Source organism: Lytechinus variegatus, chromosome 1, assembly GCF_018143015.1.
Source record: "Lytechinus variegatus isolate NC3 chromosome 1, Lvar_3.0, whole genome shotgun sequence".
NCBI classification, from domain to species: domain Eukaryota; kingdom Metazoa; phylum Echinodermata; class Echinoidea; order Temnopleuroida; family Toxopneustidae; genus Lytechinus; species Lytechinus variegatus.
In genome coordinates this window covers 27674740-27698535 of record NC_054740.1, presented here as the reverse complement: position 1 = coordinate 27698535, position 23796 = coordinate 27674740, and the positions used below count along the sequence as shown (strand labels likewise).

General features: G+C 38.5%; 1 protein-coding gene across 1 annotated transcript in view; it reads left to right on the top strand.

Moving 5' to 3' along the window:
* Positions 1–23796, top strand: part of LOC121410419 (TBC domain-containing protein kinase-like protein) — a 41285-nt gene that overhangs the window by 11871 nt on the left and 5618 nt on the right. The window contains 16 exon segments of the mRNA XM_041602502.1: positions 4286–4359; positions 5624–5915; positions 8560–8621; positions 8988–9139; positions 9745–9880; positions 11185–11334; positions 12457–12553; positions 13534–13668; positions 14601–14790; positions 15531–15581; positions 16827–16856; positions 16859–16909; positions 18626–18748; positions 19849–20010; positions 20624–20805; positions 21094–21269. Coding sequence (XP_041458436.1) covers positions 4286–4359; positions 5624–5915; positions 8560–8621; positions 8988–9139; positions 9745–9880; positions 11185–11334; positions 12457–12553; positions 13534–13668; positions 14601–14790; positions 15531–15581; positions 16827–16856; positions 16859–16909; positions 18626–18748; positions 19849–20010; positions 20624–20805; positions 21094–21269 — 2063 coding nt within the window.

Below are 23796 nucleotides of genomic sequence, written 5' to 3'. Positions count from 1 at the left end.
AGTGACAGGGTCGCTCTAGACGAGGCGGCTCCTACGACGAGGAAGCCGCCAGCTCCGTGGGTGTAAACCCACCCCCGCTCTGCTGCTGCCCGGAAGCGCCAGGCTCCGGCGCCGCCGTCTCGAAATTTTCAAGCCTCTCGAGGCTAGCGAGAAGGCAGAGGCGGGGGGGGGGGGCGATTATTATGCAGGTTCTCCCGAATTCGCCCTCTACGTCAAGCTCACATACGGCGACGACTCCTTCAGCGGTAACTCTCTCCATTCTTCCCCCTAAGCGGGCCCGTAGATTGGAGGTATGAATCTCTTACATACCGCATGCCGCACTTCTCTCGTGAGAATGTTTGGCTGCTTTGAGAGGACAACCTATCACGTCCGCGGACCGTCCGCCCAGGCGACGGGACCGTCGCTTTTCTGGCCTGAACCTCACTTTCTATTCGAAAGTAAGGGTGCCCTGTCTTACTTAGCTCCTACCCTTGCAACGCCAGAGTCAGGGCTAGTACAGACACCCGTTCTCCAGCGATCGCCGCTGAAGAGAGGGCGACTCTGATATGAGCACCATCACCGCTCAGCGGTATGTCTCACTATCTCATAGCTCTCCGAGCTTATGAGTATGTATATCGGATCTGAATGTCACGGCGATTAAAAGTTCTCCTGTGCTTAATAATCGCTATGCCTTCACCACCCGGTGCATTATGGTTATGTTAACCTATTTGTCTCGTATTCGGGCGGCTCGTACGAACCCTGCCCGAGCTGCCATCACCGGTCGTCCCCCCGGACACCGCCGGCAGCACCCGCACCGAATACGTGGAAGGAATCAGCTTTTCATATGCTAGATATCCCTCCTGTTGACATTCACAGCTGTTCCCCGAGTCTTTCCCGGTTGGGTAAACATCATCTCGGAGGAAAGTAACCGCCGTACATCTCATGAGATTGTTGGCTATGTACGCGCGTTCAAACTTGTTTAAAGCCCCAGGATTCTCTGTCGGCATTCTATGCCTACTTTCTGGGCACACCCACCGTACCGGGTCGGCGAGTTCACACCAAACTGTACACCGCCAGACCATCGGTCGAGCTCTAACTGTCTATCTTATAGACTGCCCTCTATGTGGGTCAATCTTGCGGGCGTCTCCGCCGCTCCCTCCTTGTGCGGAGTGGTCTACGGTGGATGTCTTTACCGTGCCCGTTAGTCGAATCGGCTTCTTTCTTAGAAATTTTTTCACGGCACACTCGAGTCGCCCCGCATGCTGCTTTCATCCTCCTTCCATGCAAGGCATGTGGCCAGGGTCACCGCACGACCGAGGATGATGTAACAGTGGATGGATGTATGCTTATGCCTTCCTAACCACGATCACTACGACCCGCCTTCTCTCGGGCCGACTGTGGATGAGCCTCTCCATGTAAGTGATTTACTTCACTGGAGTTCTTCTTTTAGAAATTTATATTCTCATCCCCCGCTGCTTAGGGCGTCATTTTTGCCGCCCCCCGCAGCTTTTTGGAGCTCCTTATCTTACCGATATCGGACTGTTCCACGCTGCCGCAACCGGCGCCGGCGGTGCTCGCTCTTACGATCACCTGAGAAACAGGCCTTGTGACTGTTTTCATAAACAACTGGTTCTCACCGCAGACTGATGGAAATTTTGTGATTACTTCCTCAAGTCTCCTTCGCTTGTTTCTTCAAGCGAGGATTTCGACACTCTTAGCCAGTTTCCGTCCCTAACTTGATAGGACAGGGCCGTTGCTACCTCATTCGATTCCGTTGGGAATGTAACGGTTGAGGTATCATATCTGGCGATGTCTGTTCGTTTAGAGCATCTCTTGATGGTCGTTTACACGTAATATCGTGACAGATTTTTTTTTTTCGCCAGCTCCCTCTGGCGTACACTTGCTGCTGCTAGGGATTCCCCCGCCCAGCGGACAGCCATCGCAGCCTAGCCTCACGGGCTCTCTCGGCGATGGTGGCTTGAGCCAAGCCACCTCTTCCACCGCGGGCACTGCACCCTCAGATGGGTGCTTCAATCAGTATGGGAGAAAGGGGATCCTGAGTTCTCTCTCGATCACTCGGTCTAACACACTTTTGTCGTGATGTGTACCGCGCTGTATCCCTGACACGCCCGGTTGAGCTGTTTTGACCAGACTGCTCTATTCTACATAGGCAACATGTCCGCGGCATTCCTTTTTAACAGGATGGCACTCAGTCGCTTTCTCGACCCTTGTCTGCCTTACGAGTGGTTTTCTTCCTAAATCCCTACTCTCCGTCGTTCCTGGTCCCCTTCGGACCGCTAGTAACTTTTTACCACAGCTCTCTATCAGAATTCTGCAGATTTCTGCCCTCACGCATTTGAGACAGATATCGAATTCTGGGCGCTTTCTCCCACGCGGAGGCTTCCCCTACAGAAATTTCCAAGCTTGCGGGAAGCGTGCGACTAGCTTGCGCAAGCTTGCGGCATGCTAGTAACTAGCATGCGGTTAGCTTAATAAGCGTGTGATATGCGTGCAGAGTAATAGTTAAGCGATCGTTTAGCGAGCAGGGACTGTTCGCTAGCATGCACTCGCTTATTAAGCGAGTGCCCTGCTAGTCGCATGCTAGTTACTAGCAAGCGGCACGCTTAAATTTCGGTAGGGGTTCTGAGATATCTCGCCTTCTCAGATTGGTCGATTGATCACTTACTGAGCCTTAAAAGCTTCAGTTTTCCGATCACGATTCTTGTTGAAATTTTCAACAAATTTCGATTCTTACGCTCTAGTCAGCAGGTGATGTTGTTCTCCTGACACTAGGCCGAGGGCCCATGATACTTAGTATTCCTGAGTATACAGGGCATTCCTCTCGAGGACATTTTTGAGGGCCGCCTTTTGGCGCTCAACTAACTCCTTCACTTCTTTCTACTTGAAGGACATCCCGTCCAGCGAGGCGAGATTTGCTGCTTCGGCGCTTAAAGCAGCTGCGGCTTTTTCCCCCTCTCCCTAAATTTCGTTGTTTTTGTTTTTCTCTTTTAAATTTTCTTAGGCTTACAATTGAAAACATGCCTCCCTACGGTTTGAGTCCGTGCTGGTCTAGCAAATCAAGTAGATGTATGGAGTTATTGAAGTAAATTATGAAAATACTTACCTGATTTTCTTATTTACGAGATAACTCATACATCTACTTGATACCCTCCCACCGACCCTCCGCCTTGCGTAGCAACATGTTTCAACGTATGGGCTTGCGAAAGGTGAGGAAGATGGACGCTAATTGCGCGGTGATCATGGGTAGTAAGCCTGAACGGGAGAGGGCGCGCTCGCGCTTTTTAAATCTTTGGGAGTTCTATTCGGGTATGGCAGTCCAGAGGGCTGAACTAGCAAATCAAGTAGATGTATGAGTTATCTCGTAAATAAGAAAATCAGGTAAGAATTGAAATTCTCAATTTCAAGCAATAAAAAAAGAAATAGTGAGTGAGGGACATCATCAACCGACTCATTTGCATGTCACTGAGTTGTGCATATAACTCTTTTGGGAATAATAAGCAAAACTTTAAAATGTCATAACTTCCTAGTTTTATATCTGATTTTGATGACATTTTCAGCATTATGCTAGTTTGATTTTTCTCTTAATTCAAATCAACATTTTTCTGAGGTGGATTTGACCTTTAACACCAGTAGTTTGAAAGCACTCACTGTTGTCAGTCTTGAAAAATGACAGATTTTAATCTGTTCAAGACGATTTAACATCACTACATGGACAGTGTATATCAAACATTTTCCATACAGACCCTAATTACATAGTTTTCCAGGAGTACGGATCAGTGGGTAATATTTGAACACACTGTGTGCTGAAAAGGTGATTTTATTTTTCATAATTCTGCTGGACCAAGATCGTCATTAACTTGCTTGAACTCAATAGAGCTCTCAGTCATGATTCCGTGATGTCGGCTGTAATGCTGTGCTTTAAGTTTGGAATTGCCTTGCAACTTTTGCATACATACATTCCAACTTGACATTCTACTATAAGGAAAAATTTTCAATTTTCTGTGTGCAAGAAGCAGAGTGGAAACTAAAGAGAATCGGCTTTAAATTAGTTTTAAAAAATCAATACCTTTCAAGGGAAACTAATTTTGTGATATTGTAATAATTATAATGAAATATAAGGCAACTGTATCGTGCACGTATCTGCCTTGTTAGGTGCTTAATGTGCTCCTACATGTACATGTGTAATTAGGGTGTTCTTCTGTAGAGGGTCATTAACACAAATTTGGCAGTATATCACAGTACTTGTTTTTGTTTGTTTTTTTGTTTTTGTTTTTTTTTGTTATAGGGCCGGGTGAAGCTGGCAAAGTATGGACTCTATAACATCACCAACTGTGGAGCTGATGTACCCTTTCCCATTGGGTGAGAATAGAAACTACTTGTATGGTTATTTCCTTGCTTAGAATTCATCCATTAATATAAAATTAAAATAGTACAATAAATCATGTTTACTCATATTTTCTACATTTTCAGGTAAATGATCTTGTTTTACAGTTATAATCTTCATGCTTTAACCCTAAAAGACTGGGGGCTAATGATTAGCAACTGAAATCTCTCAGGGGCCCTATTGCCCTTCTCTCTCTCTCTCTCTCTCAAATCTTTCCAGTCCCAAATACTGGTAAAAATAAATCTGCCCATTTTCCTTCCTAATGCATATACCCTCATTTTTATCAAAAGTACCATTTTATAAAGTAGTAGTATTTAATCTGATTGATTTGATTTAATTTCTGATTTCATTCTATTCATCATCATCCACAGCAGCATCATAAGATATGATAGGAATAGTTTGAGATGCATTTTAAATAAAACATTAAAAAATTGAAAAGGGTCTATGAAATCTTTTAACCTTAATAAGACTTGACATTTTTTTGTGATAAATCTGCCGCGCAAATATTCTTTACCACTTCGCTTGCTGACTTTTACTTTCAAGTCTCGCACAACTTTTGAGACCAAAATTGCAACCCCGTATACACGGTTACAAAATTATGCAACATTTTGTAAGTGCATGCAGACCTAAAATTCTCAAAAACTTGGATTTGTGTACAAATCCAATGCAAATAGTGGTAATAGCCAAAATTCATAAATATATCATTATATGTCCTTATACTGATTGAATTCAATTTATAATTTCATCTTTTTATGGCCAGAATAAAGTCCCAGATGAATTCTATTGAAAAACAATTTTTTGATAAACAAAAAGTCGAAAAACAAAGAAATACATTTATAAGAAATTTAACTAACAGTAAAATATAAACATGTAAGAAATGTATTATGATATTGACATTTGATCAGAATGGTATCAAGATTCTGAAAAAAAAATTCGCATTTTAGGGGCCTTATTTAGTAAATTAGAGTAATCTTTTGATTTTAGGCATAAATTAGCAAAATTAATTAGATAAGATTTTCGAAGTATTTGATCATACTATTTTCGATCATGCAAAATCTGGCCAAGATCATTAGGTCTCCTTAGGTGTTTAAAAAGCCCAGCCTAGTCTTCTTAGGGTTAAAGAGAATAGCATATCAAAGGTGAAAAAGACACAAATGCTATTACATGTTGATAAGAGTTTGGATTCTTTAAAAATTAGTCACTAACAAGGTATTCCCATCTGTCTGTTATCTCTTGAAGCCAACCAAGATACATGGCACCAGAAGTGCTCGCCCCAGGCCCCATCGTACCTACCAACGGAGACACGCCCACCACGCCCCTCCCATCCAAGACCAACATCTCCTCCGGTCCCAAGGGGGATGTGTGGTCACTAGGAATGGTCATCCTAGAACTGTGCTTGGGTCAGACTCTCTGGCCAGTGGCCACCCTCCCACAGATATTGGCCAAGGTGATGCTGCTGGGGAAACATGGGGAACAGAAGCACCCTCTGGACACCATACTCGATGAGCATGGGGGGCGGCAGATGCTTGAGGTGGGAACCATAGGGTTATTGTCATTCTGGTGGTCGATGGAACCTCCCAAGACGTGTGGTTCAAAGGTCAAGTCCACTCCAGTAAAGTGTTGATTTGAATAAATAAAGAAAAATCAAACTGGCATAATGCTGAAAATTTCATCAAAATCGGATGAAAGATAAGAAAGTTATGACAGTTTGTAGTTTTGCTTATCTTCACAAAACAGTGATATGCACAACTCGGTGACATGCAAATGAGACAGTCGATGATGTCCCTCACTATTTCTTTTGTGTTTATTGTTTGAATTATACAATAATTCATTTTTACAGATTTGACAATAAGGACAAGCTTGACTGAATCATATAATTTTAAACTCCACATGTTCATGGAGGAAACACCCATTGTTACACATGACAATGAAGAGAAAATTAGAATATTTCATAAAATAAAATACAAAAGAAATAGTGAGTGGATGACCTCATCAGTTTTCTCATTTGCAAACCGACCGGGATGTAAATATAACTGTTTTGTGAAATCAAGCAAAACGTTAAAATGTCATAACTTTCTTATTTTACATCCGATTTCGATGAAATATTCAGTGTTATGCTTCTTGGATTTTTCTCTTTTCATTCATCAACTTTTTGTTGGGGTGGACTTGTCCTTTAATCAGAGCTGTTAAGTAGTACTTATTTTCAGTGTTCAGTACTTACAAATGAGAAGAATACCGATGGTGTCATGCAAAATTGTCAGTTTTATATGTTGTCTTAATATGTTACAGTATATTTGTGAAAATCATGATTTCCTCACCAAGATACTGAAATTTTCTGGTTCAGATTGTGGCATCTCCGCTAAATGCCAGTGCCACATGATATTTGATTCACGCTCATGTAATAATTGGGATCTTTAGGTGTGACTCTGTAAAATCATTCTTAATATTTGTGAAAAACACCACAGGAGTCATGAGTTCGGAAGAAGTTTTTTGAGAACCATGATTGTATAAAGTGCAACTGTGTACTACCGTAAGTAGCAGTCTATTAACCACACTCTTTTCCTGGCGGGATAGAAACCAAACCTAGAGGCGGTTTATCCACGGTGATAAGTCTAAGCCAGATTCGGCCTGAAAAAAAAAAACCAAGTCCATTTCCCCCTGAACGAAGGTTTCACAGGGAAATCGGTTTTGGTTTATTTTATATGCTGTAGCAAACATGATATTTCATGTCTGTTATGATGATAAGGCTAGAGAAAGACTCAAGAAAATAATAATCAGCTGAGCTGCCCTTTCCGAACATGTACCATAGACGTCTGCCAGTTCAAAACACATCGGCTGGCCAGTGTAGCCGCTTAGGGCAATGTCGTTTAGAGGGGTATGAGCCGTGGATAATGGGAAGCGATTCTTAACGATCTTCATCAAGAATTGTCCATCAATTTTGATTATCAACCGCACCTACCTTCATGAAACTAATTTCGACTTTCTTAAGTCATTGATTCAAAGCAGCGAAATTCCCTGGAAAAGTCCAAACAGACATCAAGCATACTCGGTAATATTTTGTCACAGCCGAGCGAGAGTGAGAGCTTGCGTTGTGGTTATAGTGCGACTTAAGCTGGCACTATTCATTTTATCCCCCCCTCCCCCGAAGTGCCTTTGTGAAAATACTGCCCATGCGCCGCAGCTTATTTTTTTTTTCCTATTTGCTTTTCATAAGTTACCACCGCACCACACAAGAGAGATCGAGACGGCATGAACGAAGCCGTAAAAAACAACTGAAAAATAGCCCATTTCTTGGTTTCTTGAACCTCTTGTAATCATGCATCCATAATTCATGCTAAGACATCGAATACTAGACAAATAGGGAAAGTGATAGTGAGGTTGTGATGCAGGAAATGTTAATGTTTCTTCCTCTCCTATGCCGGGAAAGACAAGGTAGCATAATTTGATTATATCGTGATGTGATGTACCGGTACCATATCGTACTTTGTAATATACAAGAATGCAAGTGCTGTTAGGGTGTGTAACCCTTTGAGGTGAGTGTGTAAGTGGCCAATAATGTCGGAACCTTTCTTCTTGCTATCATTTGTAGATGAATTGATCAAGAACAGCAGATTTCCGTATACCGGTAATCTCTTTTATACTTTGAAGTCTTGAATGTTACTTTTCGTTTCTTGGTACCTCAAATATGCATGAATATGAATCAGAGTCGTACTTAAATGTTGACGCGTACATGATATGCAACGGGCGATCTTATTGTTCAATACGCAGTATTGCGCATCCTCTCGGCATGATCTGACCAATGCATTCATGCCTTTTATAACAAGCTCAACCAGGCATTTAAGTGTAAGTCATACTTTGTGAAACACCCCCTAATGAGCTAAATCCGATATGGTTTATTGCAAAAAGCACCTGAGTTGTGGTCTAACGGGGTCTGACACCTTACAGAGGGTATAGATCCACATTGTGCTGCATTCAAGCCAGGTGAAGTGAACGGTTACCCGGGAGGATTAATTCCTTGAATGGGCGTTAAGCAGCTTGAGCTGAAGCTCGGGTAATGTATAATGCGCTATTGAATAGGCAACTAGATTATTTATGCGTATAAATGCTTTATATTATTATTATTAAAATGATTCTCCTACACTCTATTCTTTTTTTTTGAATTTTACCAGTGCCAGATGTATCCTTCTGGTCTGCAGTCATTTTTGAGAGCATGTCTGTCAGCGTCTCCTCTAGAAAGGTAGCCTTTGACATTGCACTCTTGCAGTTGCATTAAACCCTATATAGACCGGGTTATTTTAAAGTTACAGAGCTGGGGGTCCCCCCCCCCCCCCCCCCCGATCTTGGCCGTTGATCACACAATCAGGTCAAAAATAGGCACACATGTCACCTATGACGTAACCTCCTAGATTGGATAGTTAATACCAAAGTTCTTAAAATTTTAAGTGATGAATAATGCTAATAAATGCATGATATCATAATTTGGATGTAAATCTTTTTTTATATATAGCTCCAAAACTGCTATTTATTGTTCTGGATTCTGTTCATATATCAGCCTGGAGAACCCCAATAACAATGAATATGATCTATTACCATTCCTTTCCAGACCCAGTACCGCCAAGCTGCTCGAGAGCGATATGCTGGTTGGTATGAAGCCTTCTGAGCTTCTTCCGCCCAGCAGTCTGACCATGTTCAGATACCAGGGATTGAGATGCAAAGACCTTCAACTGGACACTGACCAGGATGATAGCCAGGAAGGTAAGGGCTACAACCTTTCCATTCAATTTCAATCTGTCAGTCTATGATATACATAGAAGCATTTCCTTCACTGGATTTTACATGTACATTGAAAATTGCACACGTTGACGTGACTTTACACATATTAAGTAAAAGAATTAAAATAAACATTATAGAAAAATACACTGGTAGACATGACAAATAAAGTGATGATATGTATGGGAAAAAAAGAGAAGGCCAATGGTTCGGCATGTAATCGAACCAGTAAATAAATGCTTGAAAAGGTCTGTGTGGAAAAAAAAACAATGAAAATAAAATTTGCCTCTTGGTTTACTTTAGTTAGGGCTAAAAGATAAGCTAATTTGTTATTTTGCTCGGCTGCCATTAAATGAATGGAAGCATGAGTGAGTGAGTGAGTGTGTAGTGAGTGAGTGAGTGTGTGTAGTGAGTGAGTGAGCGAGTGGATAACTGGATTGATTGATTGATTGAAAAATAAATAAATTAATCAATTGATTATTGGATGAATGAATGCATGAATCTATGAATAAATAGATAGATAAATAAATGAATGAATAAATGAAGGAATTAATTAATTGATCAATTGATTAATTATGTTTGGTCAATAGAGGATGAGGACCACATGGCCGAGAGACCAATGAAAGAGGTTTACTATCTATGGACGCTAGCAGGAGGAGACTTGGAAGGAGAACTTAAGAAGAAAGGCTTGCTCAGAAGTCAGCCTCCGCTGTGTGCCCTCGCCAAGTAAGCGTCTCAAGATGGGTTTTACCAAGGTGTCCCAAGTTTTCCGCAATACAGAAAACTGGAGAAAAAAAATCACAGAATTTAGGAAGAAACGTAATTCCATGGGAACTCACTTGTTCAGGCCAAGAAATTTGAATTACGAAAAATAGTGGAAATCCCACACAAAAAATTAAACAAAGTTTTGCAGTAGCAAATAATCAGCCCATCGAATCTGCTAACTATGTTTGATATTTGTATGTCCAGCTTTATTTCCATGGAAAATTAAATTTTTCTAATATTATCACTATTCATAATTTGCTTTATCATTTGTTCAGTAGTTGTCATCAACAAACACGGAATGTGATGTTTAGAATGCCAAAAAAGACGGAATGGGCAATTTTAATCGAAAGTGTAAAATTTGGATCAGTATATATTTAATTGCTGATGTGGTTTACGGTACACCATGTGGAGTGTTATAGAAGCAGTGGATAGAAGAAGAGAGGAAGTGGATAGGCGAGAAAGTGGAGATTTTGAGAATAGAGTATTCTTTCTTGAGAATAGTCCTGAAAAGGACTGTAAACCAGAAGGAATGTTGAGTGAGAACAGCTTGAGTAGTAGAGCTGATGAGGAGATGCTGGCTTGCGTCGGCGAGTAGAGAGTCTCTCTACTACTCATCATCTCTACTCGCCGACGCAAGCCAGCATCTCCTCATCAGCTCTACTACTCAAGCTGTTCTCACTCAACATTCCTTCTGGTTTACAGTCCTTTTCAGGACTATTCTCAAGAAAGAATACTCTATTCTCAAAATCTCCACTTTCTCGCCTATCCACTTCCTCTCTTCTTCTATCCACTGCTTCTATAACACTCCACATGGTGTACCGTAAACCACATCAGCAATTGTACATGCCACCATGCAAACCTTCAAACAACATCTGAGTATATATTTACTCTTGATAGCAGAATTCGTCACAAACTGATAAGCCAAAAGATGTGTGCTTCGCAAGGGGGGCATATTTTAGCCAATGAAAAAAAAAAGAGTGTAAATTTTGAAAAGAAAACCAAGGTGTGAGAGAATAAGCACCTTTAAAAAACATTGATAGGTGTACAGATCTTAAATTTTGATATGTTTAGAAAAAAGGGAATTTATTACAAGATATAACAGAACATATGAACAAAGACACGACAAATATCCAAGGCAAGTGAAGGGATATTGAGGCCAATCGAAAGGAGGCGAGTGTTCTCATTGTCAGACTGTACTTACCCCCACCACGCCATTATCTCTCTCTTTAGTTTCTCTGTTATACCCTCCTATATTTTCTCTACAGTATTGTAACGGATGATGGCGATATGCACGGCAAGGAGAGAGATACAAGCTCTCTGAATGATGACACGGTAGTCATATTATCCTTGGAGCAGCTGAAGAAAAGGCTAGAAAACATAGAGGAAGAGGCCTACTATCCTCTTCTTGGAGAGAAGTAAGTTAGACCCTTTTCTTCAATGTTCTTTTTTTATATTAATGCATCTTGCCATTGCATGTTTTTACCTATATGGGCATACATATCCTCCTACGAAGTTGTTAGACATTACTTTTCATCAGGGTGTAGTTAGGATGAACATTATGGCCCGAATTCACAAAGGTGGTTTTGAAAACCCACGGTTGAGTCCATGGTTTATGTAGATTTTCTGTATACGCTTATTTTACCGCGTACAGTATATTAAAAAATGTCCAATGCTGATGCGCGCTTTTGTCACAGTGCTTCAAATTGATGCCTGATGCCGTGGTTATCCACGCCAGTGGACTCATGAATAAAATAGCGTAACCATAGTAACAGGCGTCAATTTGGCGCACTGTGACAAAGGCACGCATCAGCATTGGAATTTTCTATACACGCGCCCGATACTCGCTAAATTAAGCGTAATTTATACAGGAAATCTGCATAAACCATAGATTCAACCGTGGGGTTTCAAAACGACCTTTGTGAATTCAGGCCTAATTAAATGAACAAAATTTTGTGTAAAATCACACAAATGAACCACTGAAAATATAACAAAATTGTATAAGTTATAACAAAGTTATCAAAATTTAGTGGAGGCAAAACATGCGCTCATGGATATGCAATAAGTGAGCTAATAATGCCATCTTCCCATTCATCTTCTTTTGTATTTTATTAAATGAAATAATGTTCATTCAATTTTTTTTCCTCCAAGAACATAAAAATAGGATGGACTTCTGATTTATTTTGTAACTTATCAATACTGAAACGTATGTTGTTACAAGGAGACACATTTTTTACACACATATATGAAAATATGAAATGATTTTTATTCCATGAAATTTAAGAAGAAAAAGAAAGGAATTAGGATATAACATCGTCATAAGCCCGCCTATTGCATATTTATGATGGCATGCCTACGTCAGTTTTCACAAACTATTGCTGATCTTTAAGATAAAAAAAAACATGTTTTCAGCGTGGAGTATCCTTTTTAATTTTGTGTTTATTTAATGGGGTAGTATTCTTCAAAATTCACCTTGCCTTGAATTTGTAAAAGCTTTCTTTCAAAATGATTGCTCTCTGTGACTTCTTTGTTTTCCACAGTCCAAATGAAGGTCTGCCGACATCTCAAAGCAGTTCTGATCTCTCCCAAGTAGCTAGTCTTCCACTTGTGATCAGAGAAAGAGATATAGAATACCAGGTAAAGGATCAAACCTTTTCTGTCTTTCAAGGCACAGTTGATGTCAAGTAATTTGATTCCCCTTAACCCTATCTAGGCTGGGGTATTTTGGGAGTTCATATGGCCTCCCAGGCGCCGCACCCCCCCCCCCTCCCTGAGATCTCGACCGCGCGTTCGCGCCGAAAATTTGCAGGCGTGTTGCCTGAGACATAAAATAAAGCTCCAAATGTACTAATTTTTGGCATAGAAACTCTTTGTGGTGTTCTTAGCAAGTGTACATATTAGAGCTCTATCTTTCAGGCAGATGATAGTGATAATTGTATTGATTAAGAGAATTATAACAATGATAATAAAAGTAATAAAGCTACAACAATATATCAACACCGATACGATAATGATTATATTCATTTATAAAGCAAATGAAATATTACATGTACTTTATTAGGATTCTATTTGTTTTTAAAAGAAGAGAGTTTTTTCTGGGTTCACTTTGTTGAATTAAGTTCTATTTCGAATAGGAATTTAAGGGCAGAGCTCTTTTGATGAGCTGAGATAATCATGTCCGTCATAACTATGGAAATCCATCAATGTCATAATTCTTCATATAGGAAATTCTCTTTAGAAACAAAGACGACCACACTGATTCATAGTTGCAATAAATGGGATCAATTGCAACTGTTTCTAAGATAGAACCGTGGACCCCGTCTTACAGAGAATTGTTATTGATCTGATTAACCACAACTATGGAAAGCCAGCAACATCAAATCTTAAATGCATGTTCATAATACTTTCTAGAAATGTATTCATACATTCATAGTTCTCTTGAAATTCAGTATGCTCTCTTTGTTTACAAGGGACATTGTGCAAATATCCTGTAGCAAAATTTATGCCATTGAAGGATTTCCATGTAGTTGAGGTCTATCAGATCAATCGCAGCTCTCAGAATCCAGGTCTGCACTTCAATACTATAGCTTCCACTTTCTCTTTTCCTTTTGTATCAGTTCCACCGTGTGGTGTTGTTTGACCGTCTGTTGAAGGGTTATCCGTTCACGATAGGGAGGATATGGAAGGAAGCAAGGACTGATATTCCTACCATGTATAGAGATGAAACATGGGCAGCTTTACTGGGGGTTGAGGTTAGTTTTTAATGGTTTGATGATGATGATGATGATGGTAGTGGTGATGATGATGGTGGTAGTAGTGGTGGTGATGATGATGATGATGATGATGATGATGATGGTGGTGGTGGTGGTGGTGATGATGGTGTTGGTGGTGGTGATGATGATGATGATGATGATGGTGATGATGATGATGATGATGATGGTGGTGGTGATGATGATGACGATGATGATGATGATGATTATGTTTATGATGATGATGATGATGATAATGATGATGATGATGATGGCGATGGTGATGATGATGATGTTTATGATGATAATGATGATGATGTTTCTGATGATGATGGTGCTGGATGGAAGGGTAGTAATGGTGGTAGTGGCAATAGTGGTGGTGTGTGTGGTGTTTTCTGGGGGGGAGACAACGAAGAAAATTATGAGGTTGATGATAATGATGAAGGTAATGAGTTTGGTGATGATTGTATTGATGAGGATGATGGATGATGTTCTTGATGATTATCTTTGTAACAGTTAGTAATCATGGTCAGTAATAATGGAAATAGTAATGGTTGTAATGCTGATACTGTTGCTGTTGGTGTATATTTCAATAATGCCCCCCCCAAAAAAAAAAAAAATAATAAGAATAATAATAATAATAAATAAATAGATAAATAAATAAGTAAAAAAGATTTTTTTTTAATAAAAAATACATGAATGAATGAATAAATGTATAGAAAATAAAATAATATAATAATGAAAAATAAGTAAATAATAATCATCATAATGATTACAATAATAATGATAAAATGATAATAAATGAATATATCAATACATTAATGAAATGAAATTAAAAAAAATAAATATGTTATGAATAATAGAAATGAATTAAAATTTTAAATAGCAAGAAAATGATGAGCATTAAATGTGTACTATGACTGTTTTTAATGCAGGGCGATATTCAAGCAAACTATGATGCCATAGACAAGGAGACCCCTACAGCAATGGATAGACAGATAGAGGTAGATATACCAAGATGTCATCAGTACAATGAGCTACTCTCATCAGACGTGGCACATAATAAATTCAAAAGGATACTCAAGGCTTGGGTTGTTTCTCATCCAGAACTCACATATTGGCAAGGTATGCTATTAAGGTTTATAAAGAATTCACAATTACAGTAGCCCTACAAAGACAAGAGTTTTCTCATCCATAGCTCATATATATTGGCAAGGTATGCTATTAAGGTTTATAAAGAATTTGCAATTAGTCATAAAAAGACAGGATTTTCTCATTCAGAACTTAAGTATTATCAAGTTATGCTTTAAAGATTTATAAAAAAACACTGGGCATTTTGATGCCCAAGAAGGCGCGGGGGTGCTGATATAACGCCCCCACCCTCCATGATCTCAGCCATTGACCTCACGATAGCACAAAAATTGTCTTTTTATGAGAGGACATGAGATACAGGTTTCACAACACTATTATGGATGAATTGTTTGTCCTCTCATTATAATAAGCAGAAAAGAGATGTTTGGGAATTGTGATATGTGTCCTAAGGAGAGTTGTATGTGTTTAACATCACAGGCCTTGTTTGCATTGCCTTTAGGAGGATCGTCATAGCTTCAGTTTCTTATTGTTTTTCCATTTCAACTCAAACTGTCGTTGATCTTGTTCTTTCATACTTCAGCTTTCACACAAGCTATGTTCCTCCACTGCTTTTATTCTCCTTGAAGTCCATTTTACTTAATTTGGAATTAAAGTTTTAATTTTGATAGATAAAGCTTTATTTTAGAACTTTTAGCATGTTGTACAAAAAAACTATTCATCCTGAGATTTAGCGGGGTAAGATTATAAAATTATTCACATCGATTATTTTTCAGGATTGGATTCGCTCTGTGCTCCTTTCCTCTACCTCAATTTCAACAATGAAGGTAAGACTGTTATGCATTTGTTTTGAATTTTCCTGTGATTGATATAGATATGTTCTTCACTGTATAATTAAATTGTTCAATTAAAATATTTTCTTGGGACAAGAAAATTGCCCCTCAATTGTTCTGTTGTGACAGTAAAATTCCTTTGTGAGGTCACGATAAATCGTGCTGGAACAAGATCTAAATGTTTGCGTGCACAGTTTTACGCACTTGTGTTAAAACAAGCATAATCTTGATTTTTTTTAAATCAAAATTATTCTTGTAGAAGCGTATGGCTATCGGTTTCTTTGTTTATAGGTGGCTCTCGATGCGGAATATAAAGCATATAATAACCTCCTGATTTCAGGTGATGGGGTAAACTATCACTTCGTCAGCAAGTTGGATGTACTCGATCTGTTTCCTCTGCTTTGCCTCGGAAAGATAGCTACATCTACATGTAGCTTGTTGAGGAATGTAACAGCTATCTTTCGGCAGCTTCAGATTCGGAAAGATAACTACATCCAGCTTGCCTCAAAAGTGTTAGTCTCCCCATCTGCTTCACCAACGGTGGTTATTTGCTTATCAGTGTACTAAATGCACCAAATAATTCTACATAAAGAGTGTGCTCATTTTGTAATATTCAAAAGAATTAATAATAATAATAATAATAAGACCATTTATATAGCGCAGTCACTATATAAATATACTCTACTGCGCTGTAGTGTAACAGAGCTCCCAACAATGCTACTGCTCAAACAAATTAAACAATTATGCATATAATACAATTAACCAAAAACTTCTGAAGAAAGATGGGTCTTCAATAAATGTTTGAAGATGGTAGCAGTTGGTGCTTTTCGTATTTCCAGGGGTAATTTGTTCCAAAGCTTTGGAGCAGCACAACTGAAAGCACGATCCCCAAGAGTTACTTTTGTTTATACTGTACTCCTAGTATTCAGCTTGAATTAAGTGCCCTGTGACTTAGTGGGCTGTATTTCAATGCATAAGATATGCATACATGTAGGCATTATTTTGGATAGTAGATTCAAAACTACCACTGAGAATGTGTGTTTAAAATTTGTTTGGCATCTTAAATATAAAAGATATATTTTCAAAACGGTAGCCCTGATTTTCAGGTGTTTTTCATTACTTGATCACGTAATACATGTAATTGATCGGATTTGTGTAAATGTACAAATGTATCTCTAAAGGGAAAATCATTCAATGTGCATGTCAAAGTGACATGATTTTTTATGCCTTTTATTTCAGCATTAGCCTATGCTTGCCTGAAGGCCTTCATCCCAAATATCTCTACAAGTTCTTTATGAAAGACAATTCTCCAGTAATCCAAGGTAAGAAAACAGGCAATAGTATTAAAATAATACATGTCACAGAGGGCATTAGTGAGAAATATCTGCACAAGGCAATGTACCTTTAGAACAGTTCTAACACACCCAAGGCATACATGTATCTGAACGTGTTTGGACTGTTGCATAGATATCAAGGGCTGGTGATAAATTAATTTCCAAGCAAAATGATATGTAGTATATGTTTTTTATAAGATAGTGATATGAATCCTCGTTATTTGATGAACCATCTTAATTTCAAAACCATTACCACTTTTTATTATACAAATAATGCACTTAATCGCGTGCATGCAGGGCCAAATAATGAACGATGTGCGAGAAGTTAGAGCCAATGGATATTCCGCACCGAGGTCCACAGGACCGAGTGCGGTATATCCATTTGGCGAGTCGAGCACAGAGTTCATTATTTAGGTCCTCTATGCACAAGAATGCGTGCATTGTTTGTTTTATACAATCCCTATGCTACTGAGTTGCCCCAAATGCTATATTTTATCTAAATTCTAGATAATTATAGATAATTCCAGACCTCGCACTATCCTGCACTCTGACGTCAGAGTGCAGGATAGTGCATTTGGTATCACTTCAGAGTGCAGGATAGTACTTTTGGTAAGACTTCAGAGTGCAGGATAGTGCATTTTAGATGCAATAGTGCAATTCGCTGAATATTATGTGATCCGATTTGGACCAATCAGATTACAGAACATTCTTGGGGGTTGTATAAATTTTACTTACAGCCACTTATCACTGCCTGTCATTAGTACTTGTTTCGCTGTCTATTTCAAAATGTCATATGAAGAAATAGTCATTACAATACACATTCATGCAACTAAACATTTTTTAAGGTTTCTCAGTAATATATCATGCCTTCAAGAAAAAAAGAAAAGAAAGAGTAATACAAACAAAATTATATATTGAAGTAAAGAAAAAAAGGAAACTATGGAGTAAAGCCATGCAAGTATACTGTGCACTACAATTTAATGCTCAGAATATTTTTATATTGAGAAGCATGTTTAAAAAGCGTTCGTACGGAGAGTTGTACTTGTGGAGCGTTGTGGCCCAGTGGATTCGTCTTCTGACTTTGACACAGGGTCGTGGGTTCGAATCCCAGCCATGGAGTAATTTCTTTCAACAAGAAATTTATCTACGTTGTGCTGCACTCAACCAAGGGGAACGTTTCATAAAGCTGTTTGTAAGTTAAGAGCGACTTTAAGAATGACTGGTGATCCTTTCTTACGTGCTAAACATTGCCAATGAATATACCATTTACAACAAGAAGGGATCACCAGTCTTTCTTAAAGTCACTCTTAACTTACCAACAGCTTTATGAAACACCCACCAAGTGAGGTGAATGGATACCCAACAGGAATAATTCCTTGAATGCGTGAGCGCTGGAAGGCATCTCGAGCTAAAGCCGGGGTAATAATAATAATAACAATGCGCCCCGGAATAGAATATTTCTAGACAGATGGCGCTATATAAATGCCTGGTATTGTTATTATTATTACTTTTGTGCCATCACAAATGCATCACAAAAAAATTCAGCATTGCACATGCTATCAGCACAGTACTCTGTCATGAGGATTCCTGCCTATTTTGATGAAGCTGCCTGTCGTTACACATTTGAACTATCATGAGATACATGATGATGTCCAGAAAAATAATTATTCTACTATATTTTTTCTTTTTGTTTTGTTCTTTTAGAATACCTTGCAGTGTTTTCCCACATGATTGCATTCCATGATCCTGAGCTGAGTAATCACCTGCAAAGTATAGGTTTCATCCCTGAACTCTTTGCAATCCCTTGGTTTCTCACCATGTTCTCACGTGAGTATCTCATCTCAGGATTTTGAATAAAACTTTGGTGTGAATAGTTTGAAATGGGGAGGGTCCACTACTAGGCCAAGAGTTCATGAGGCCAGTTTTCTCATGTTGCATTTTGTTCTATATATAAAGATGTTTTTGTGTAGGTAAATTGAAGAAGACGTCTGGTTTAGTGTATTCTTAAATGTAAACTGAATACATCCTCAATCGCTGATGTGGTTTATGGTACACCATGTGGAGTGTCATAGAAACAGTGGATAGAAGAAGAAAAGAAATGGATAGGCGAGAAAGTGGAAATTTGAGAGTAGAGTAATCTTTCTTGAATGTAGTCCTGAAAAGGACTGTAAACCAGAAGATATTGATGAGTTGAAAACAGCTTGAGTAGTAGAATGGATGAGATGTTGGCTTGAGTTGGCGAGTAGAGATGATGAGTAGAAGCAGTAGAGAGACTCGACATTTCGGGCAGGTTGACTGTCCATCATCCTACTACTCAAGCTGGTTAATGTTTTCAAAGATTTTGTTCCCTTATTGCTTACAGTCCCGATTTTACACTCTGCAAATTCTTTTATTGATTTTGTATTGAATGCATTTGTACGTGTATGCAATTTCTCCTAGTGTGTTGTAGACGTACATGTTTCCGCTCCATAACATCTTGCATTTCTGGGACACCCTCCTATTGGGTACATTTTCATGTAAAGCCTGGGCTATTTTTAAATTGCAAAGCCCAGAGGGGGGGGGGGGCAAAACAGCCCCCTCCCTCTCCGATAGTTGATCATGCAATCGCGATGAAAATTGGTGCACTCGTCTCAAATGACGTAATCTCTACAATTTGATTTGTCAATTGTACCCAAATCATTCAAATTTATTTTTAATTCATTGATTATGCTAATTAATGGATAAAATCATATTTGATTTGAATAGGGTTTAAAAGAAATTTTAATTTTTTTTTCCAGTTTTTGCACCATGATTCCTCCTGTATTGCAGATTTGTTAGCTCTTTTATAAAACCGTCCATCTATGGGACACCCTCCTGATTACATCATAGTTAAATTCTTAATTAACTTTATAATTGTTTTTTTTTTCACACCCCCTTCTGTATCGTAGATGTGTTTCCCCTTCATAAGATCTTCCATCTATGGGACACCCTCCTGTTGGGCACATCGTCTTTCCCTCTGTGTATAGGAGTAGCAATTTTACAGCAGCTCAGAGCAAGCTTACTCATTGCTGGTTTCAATGAGTGCATCCTTCTCTTCTCAGACATGCCTGGTAAGTGTTGTATAACAAATAATGCACAGATGAGAATGTGTTTAGTGGTGATTCAGTGCACTCAAGTATTTTCAGTGAGAGATGCTTGTATCGCCGCATTAACAATCGGTCTTTTCTTCCAGTGCCGCATCCGAAATGCGGAGCTAGATGAATAAGTAAAATTGAAGCGTTTTCAAGTGACTTACATATATATTTGCTATTTGGTAGATCTTTGTATTTAGTATAACAATGGGTAGTAGTTTCTTTAATTCTTTGTAGTGTATATCAGATTTTAAGAAGAGAGGGCCACAGCATACAAAAAATATTGCTGTGAATTGATTTTTTGTTTTCAATACATATTTTCATCTCATATGTTTTGATGCATTATGCATTTGAAACAATTGTTTTTTTTCCCATTTGGAATTTCCAAGTTAAAAGGCATTAGCAATCATCATTTACCAAATTTTAGGAACAAAAAATAGTTATTGACTGGAATGTATTTTGACTTCTGCCTGAAAAGGTTACATAAAAATTTCATTTTTTCGTGAGTTTATGGCAAAATAGTCTTGTTAGGTATTGTTCATGTATTTACCCATTAACGAATTTCGGATTCCAATTTATTTTGCAATTACAGAGATTGACATAGAGAAATGTGTGAGGGATTCCATCCGCATCTTTTGCAACACTCCCAAGAGCGCCACCTATAGGAAGTATGCACACCCGCCCAAGAAGGTAGATCGGATAACGGCAACTTCTCAGATCAAACCAGTCTCGTACTACAGCACAGACTACCATGATCAGCCTAGATCAGAACTGGTGAGTTTATCTTTCACAAATTTTGTTTCACTGTTGAATTTTTTTGCTTGTCAGTTGTAGTACACATTCATTCAACATGAAAGGGGAAATTTCACATTCATTGAAAGATTTTCATCAAATTTTAACTAATATTTTTTCTGAATTGTTTCTGCTTTTATTAGAACCAGCTTAGTGTCAGGCTGAACTACCCCTGTAAACATTTTGAAATCATTACCACAGCTGGCCTTTTTAAAGTTTTTGAATTCTTATTTACCAACGTAATTCAATCTTTACATATTTTCTTTGAAGTCAAGAGAAGCCCTTTCGCAGAAAGACCTGAAAGAAGAAGTGGCTCCTCGAATCTCTGCTGAAGATCTTCTTGAACTCTGTGACCTTCGTGGCTCCAACTCTTCTCATAGTCCAACCAAGAAGAATAAGAACAGCAAGCCAATCATCCTCATCGTTGACATCCGGTCTAGTGACGAGTATCCTTGTAAATGAAACAATGTGATTATACATGTAATCTGTTCATTGGCCATTCAGCTCATCGTCAACCTGGCAATTTCTAGAGTTCGAACGACTGGAGCCGAAAGTGAAATAAAACAAATCATATACCAATCTTATCCTTCAAAACAAAACCATGCTAGGTTTATGCATTTTCTCTGCTTTCCAGCAGCTGAGTATTTTGTTTGAGAATAACCCGTATTAGCCTGCTTCAAAAATAGACTGGGTTTTTTTTCAAATTCTTGTTTTTATTGTTTTTACAATGGAAATCGTTGCAGACTTTATTCTGACCATAAACAAGATTAAATCGATTGAGCTTTATCCTTGAAATTCGAAATAAGGATACATCCATGAATTTCGGCTAAAAACACAATTCACATTGGATATGCACACATATTCATGTGTTTTTCAGTGACGTGCACTTATGTAATGTTTTGTAATTTCTGAACCATACACCGGGGCATTGCTAATTGGTATTGAAAGTTGCATAAGATTTCAAAGAAAAAATAGGCCTGGTCAAAAAATTTGGCACAGCGGATTTATCTCGAAAAGTGTTGAGTGGCAGCTGAATCTACCCCCCCCCCTTCTCGGTCATATTAGTGTTTAAAGGACAAGTCCACTCCAACAAAGAGTTGATTTGAATAAAAAGAGTAAAATCCAATAAGCAAAACACTGAAAATTTTAACAAAAGGATGTAAAAAAAAAGAAAGCTATTCACCAGTTTTAAGTTTCGCTTAATTTCACAAAACAGCTATATGCACATCCCGGTCGGTATGCACATGAGAGAACTGATGACATTTCTCACTATTTCTTTTGCATTTTATCATATAAAATATAAAATATTATAATTTTCTTCCCATTGTCCTGTGAAACAAAGGTTTATTTCTCCCTGAACATGTGGAATTACCATTAACATTTAATGATTCAGTCAAGTTGGTCCTTATTGTCATATCTGTAAAAATTGAAATATTGTATAATTCCCCCCCAAAAAAAATAGTGAGGGGCATCATCTATTCTCTCATTTGCATTTGACTATAAAATAAGCAAAACTTGAAAATGCCATAACTTGATTTTGATAAAATTTTCAGCGTTACTCTTGAGTGATTTTTCTCTATTGATTTAACTCAATGTTTTTCTGAGGTAGACTTGACCTTTAATAAGCAAAATATTCAGCTGGCAAGCAGTAAATATGCATGAAACTTGTATTGGTGTGCTTTGTAGCTTATAGCATTTCACTTTGTGAATTTCACCTTTAGCTCTTCGTAGGGTCTTTTTGGAGTGCACACTTTTCTGTCTGGGGCATTCAGGATATTTTCTGAGACACTTTACTTCCTAGACCACAGGGCTCCCACATGGGATTAACACGACATTTGCTCCTGCGAAAATTCCTCCGGGCATTATTTTGTCTTGGGTTAAGGGTCGTGCTTAGTTGGGTAGGGTTTAATGTTAAATCCAGGGTTGACATCAGCCATTTGATCAGGGTTCCTAGCCCATCAGACAAAAATTATTTTACTTTTTTCCAGTCAGGAAAAAATGAGGGAATTTGATTTTTAAAAATACCTCAAATCACAGAATTTTGATTAGCCCAAAAGTCAAAAGCACGGTAGTCAGTCAGACTCTGTTATATTTTGTTGCATATCAAAACAACATCCATTGAATGTCTGGTTGTGGTGGTACTAATTAGTTTAAAATTATTGCTTTTATACTGCATATACATGTAATTTACTGCAACAACTTAGAAAACATGCACAACTGGGAATGCAGGGCTCGAATTGAAAATTGAGAGGGTCAAGGCCATTTTTGAAATGGCACTTTCAGCTTGGGTAAAGTGGCCTTGGATGCCCCAAAATTTCTCGGGCATGAAGGCCACTTTTATTCTGGTCAAAAGGGCACAAAGGCAAATTTTTCTAAAGGGCATGAAGGCCACTTTTTGTCTCACCTGCATAGCAGAGTGAGACTATAGGCGCCGCTTTTCCGGCGGCGTCAACATCAAATCTTAACCTGAGGTTAAGTTTTTGAAATGACATCATAACTTAGAAAGTATATGGACCTAGTTCATGAAACTTGGCCATAAGGTTAATCAAGTATTACTGAACATCCTATCAGAGTTTCATGTCACATGACCAAGGTCAAAGGTCATTTAGGGTCAATGAACTTTGGCCGAATTGGGGGTATCTGTTGAATTCCCATCATAACTTTGAAAGTTTATGGATCTGATTCATGAAACTTGGACATAATAGTAATCAAGCATCACTGAACATTTTGTGCAAGTTTCAGGTCTCATGATTAAGGTCAAAGGTCATTTAGGGTCAATGAACTTTGGCCAAATTGGGGGTATCTGTTGAATTACCATCATAACTTTGAAAGTTTATTGGTCTAGTTTGTTAAACTTGGACATTAGAGTAATCAAGTATCACTGAACATCCTGTGCGCATTTCAGGTCACATGACCAAGGTCAAAGGTCAATGAACTTTGGCCGAATTGGGTGTATCTGTTGAATTACCATCA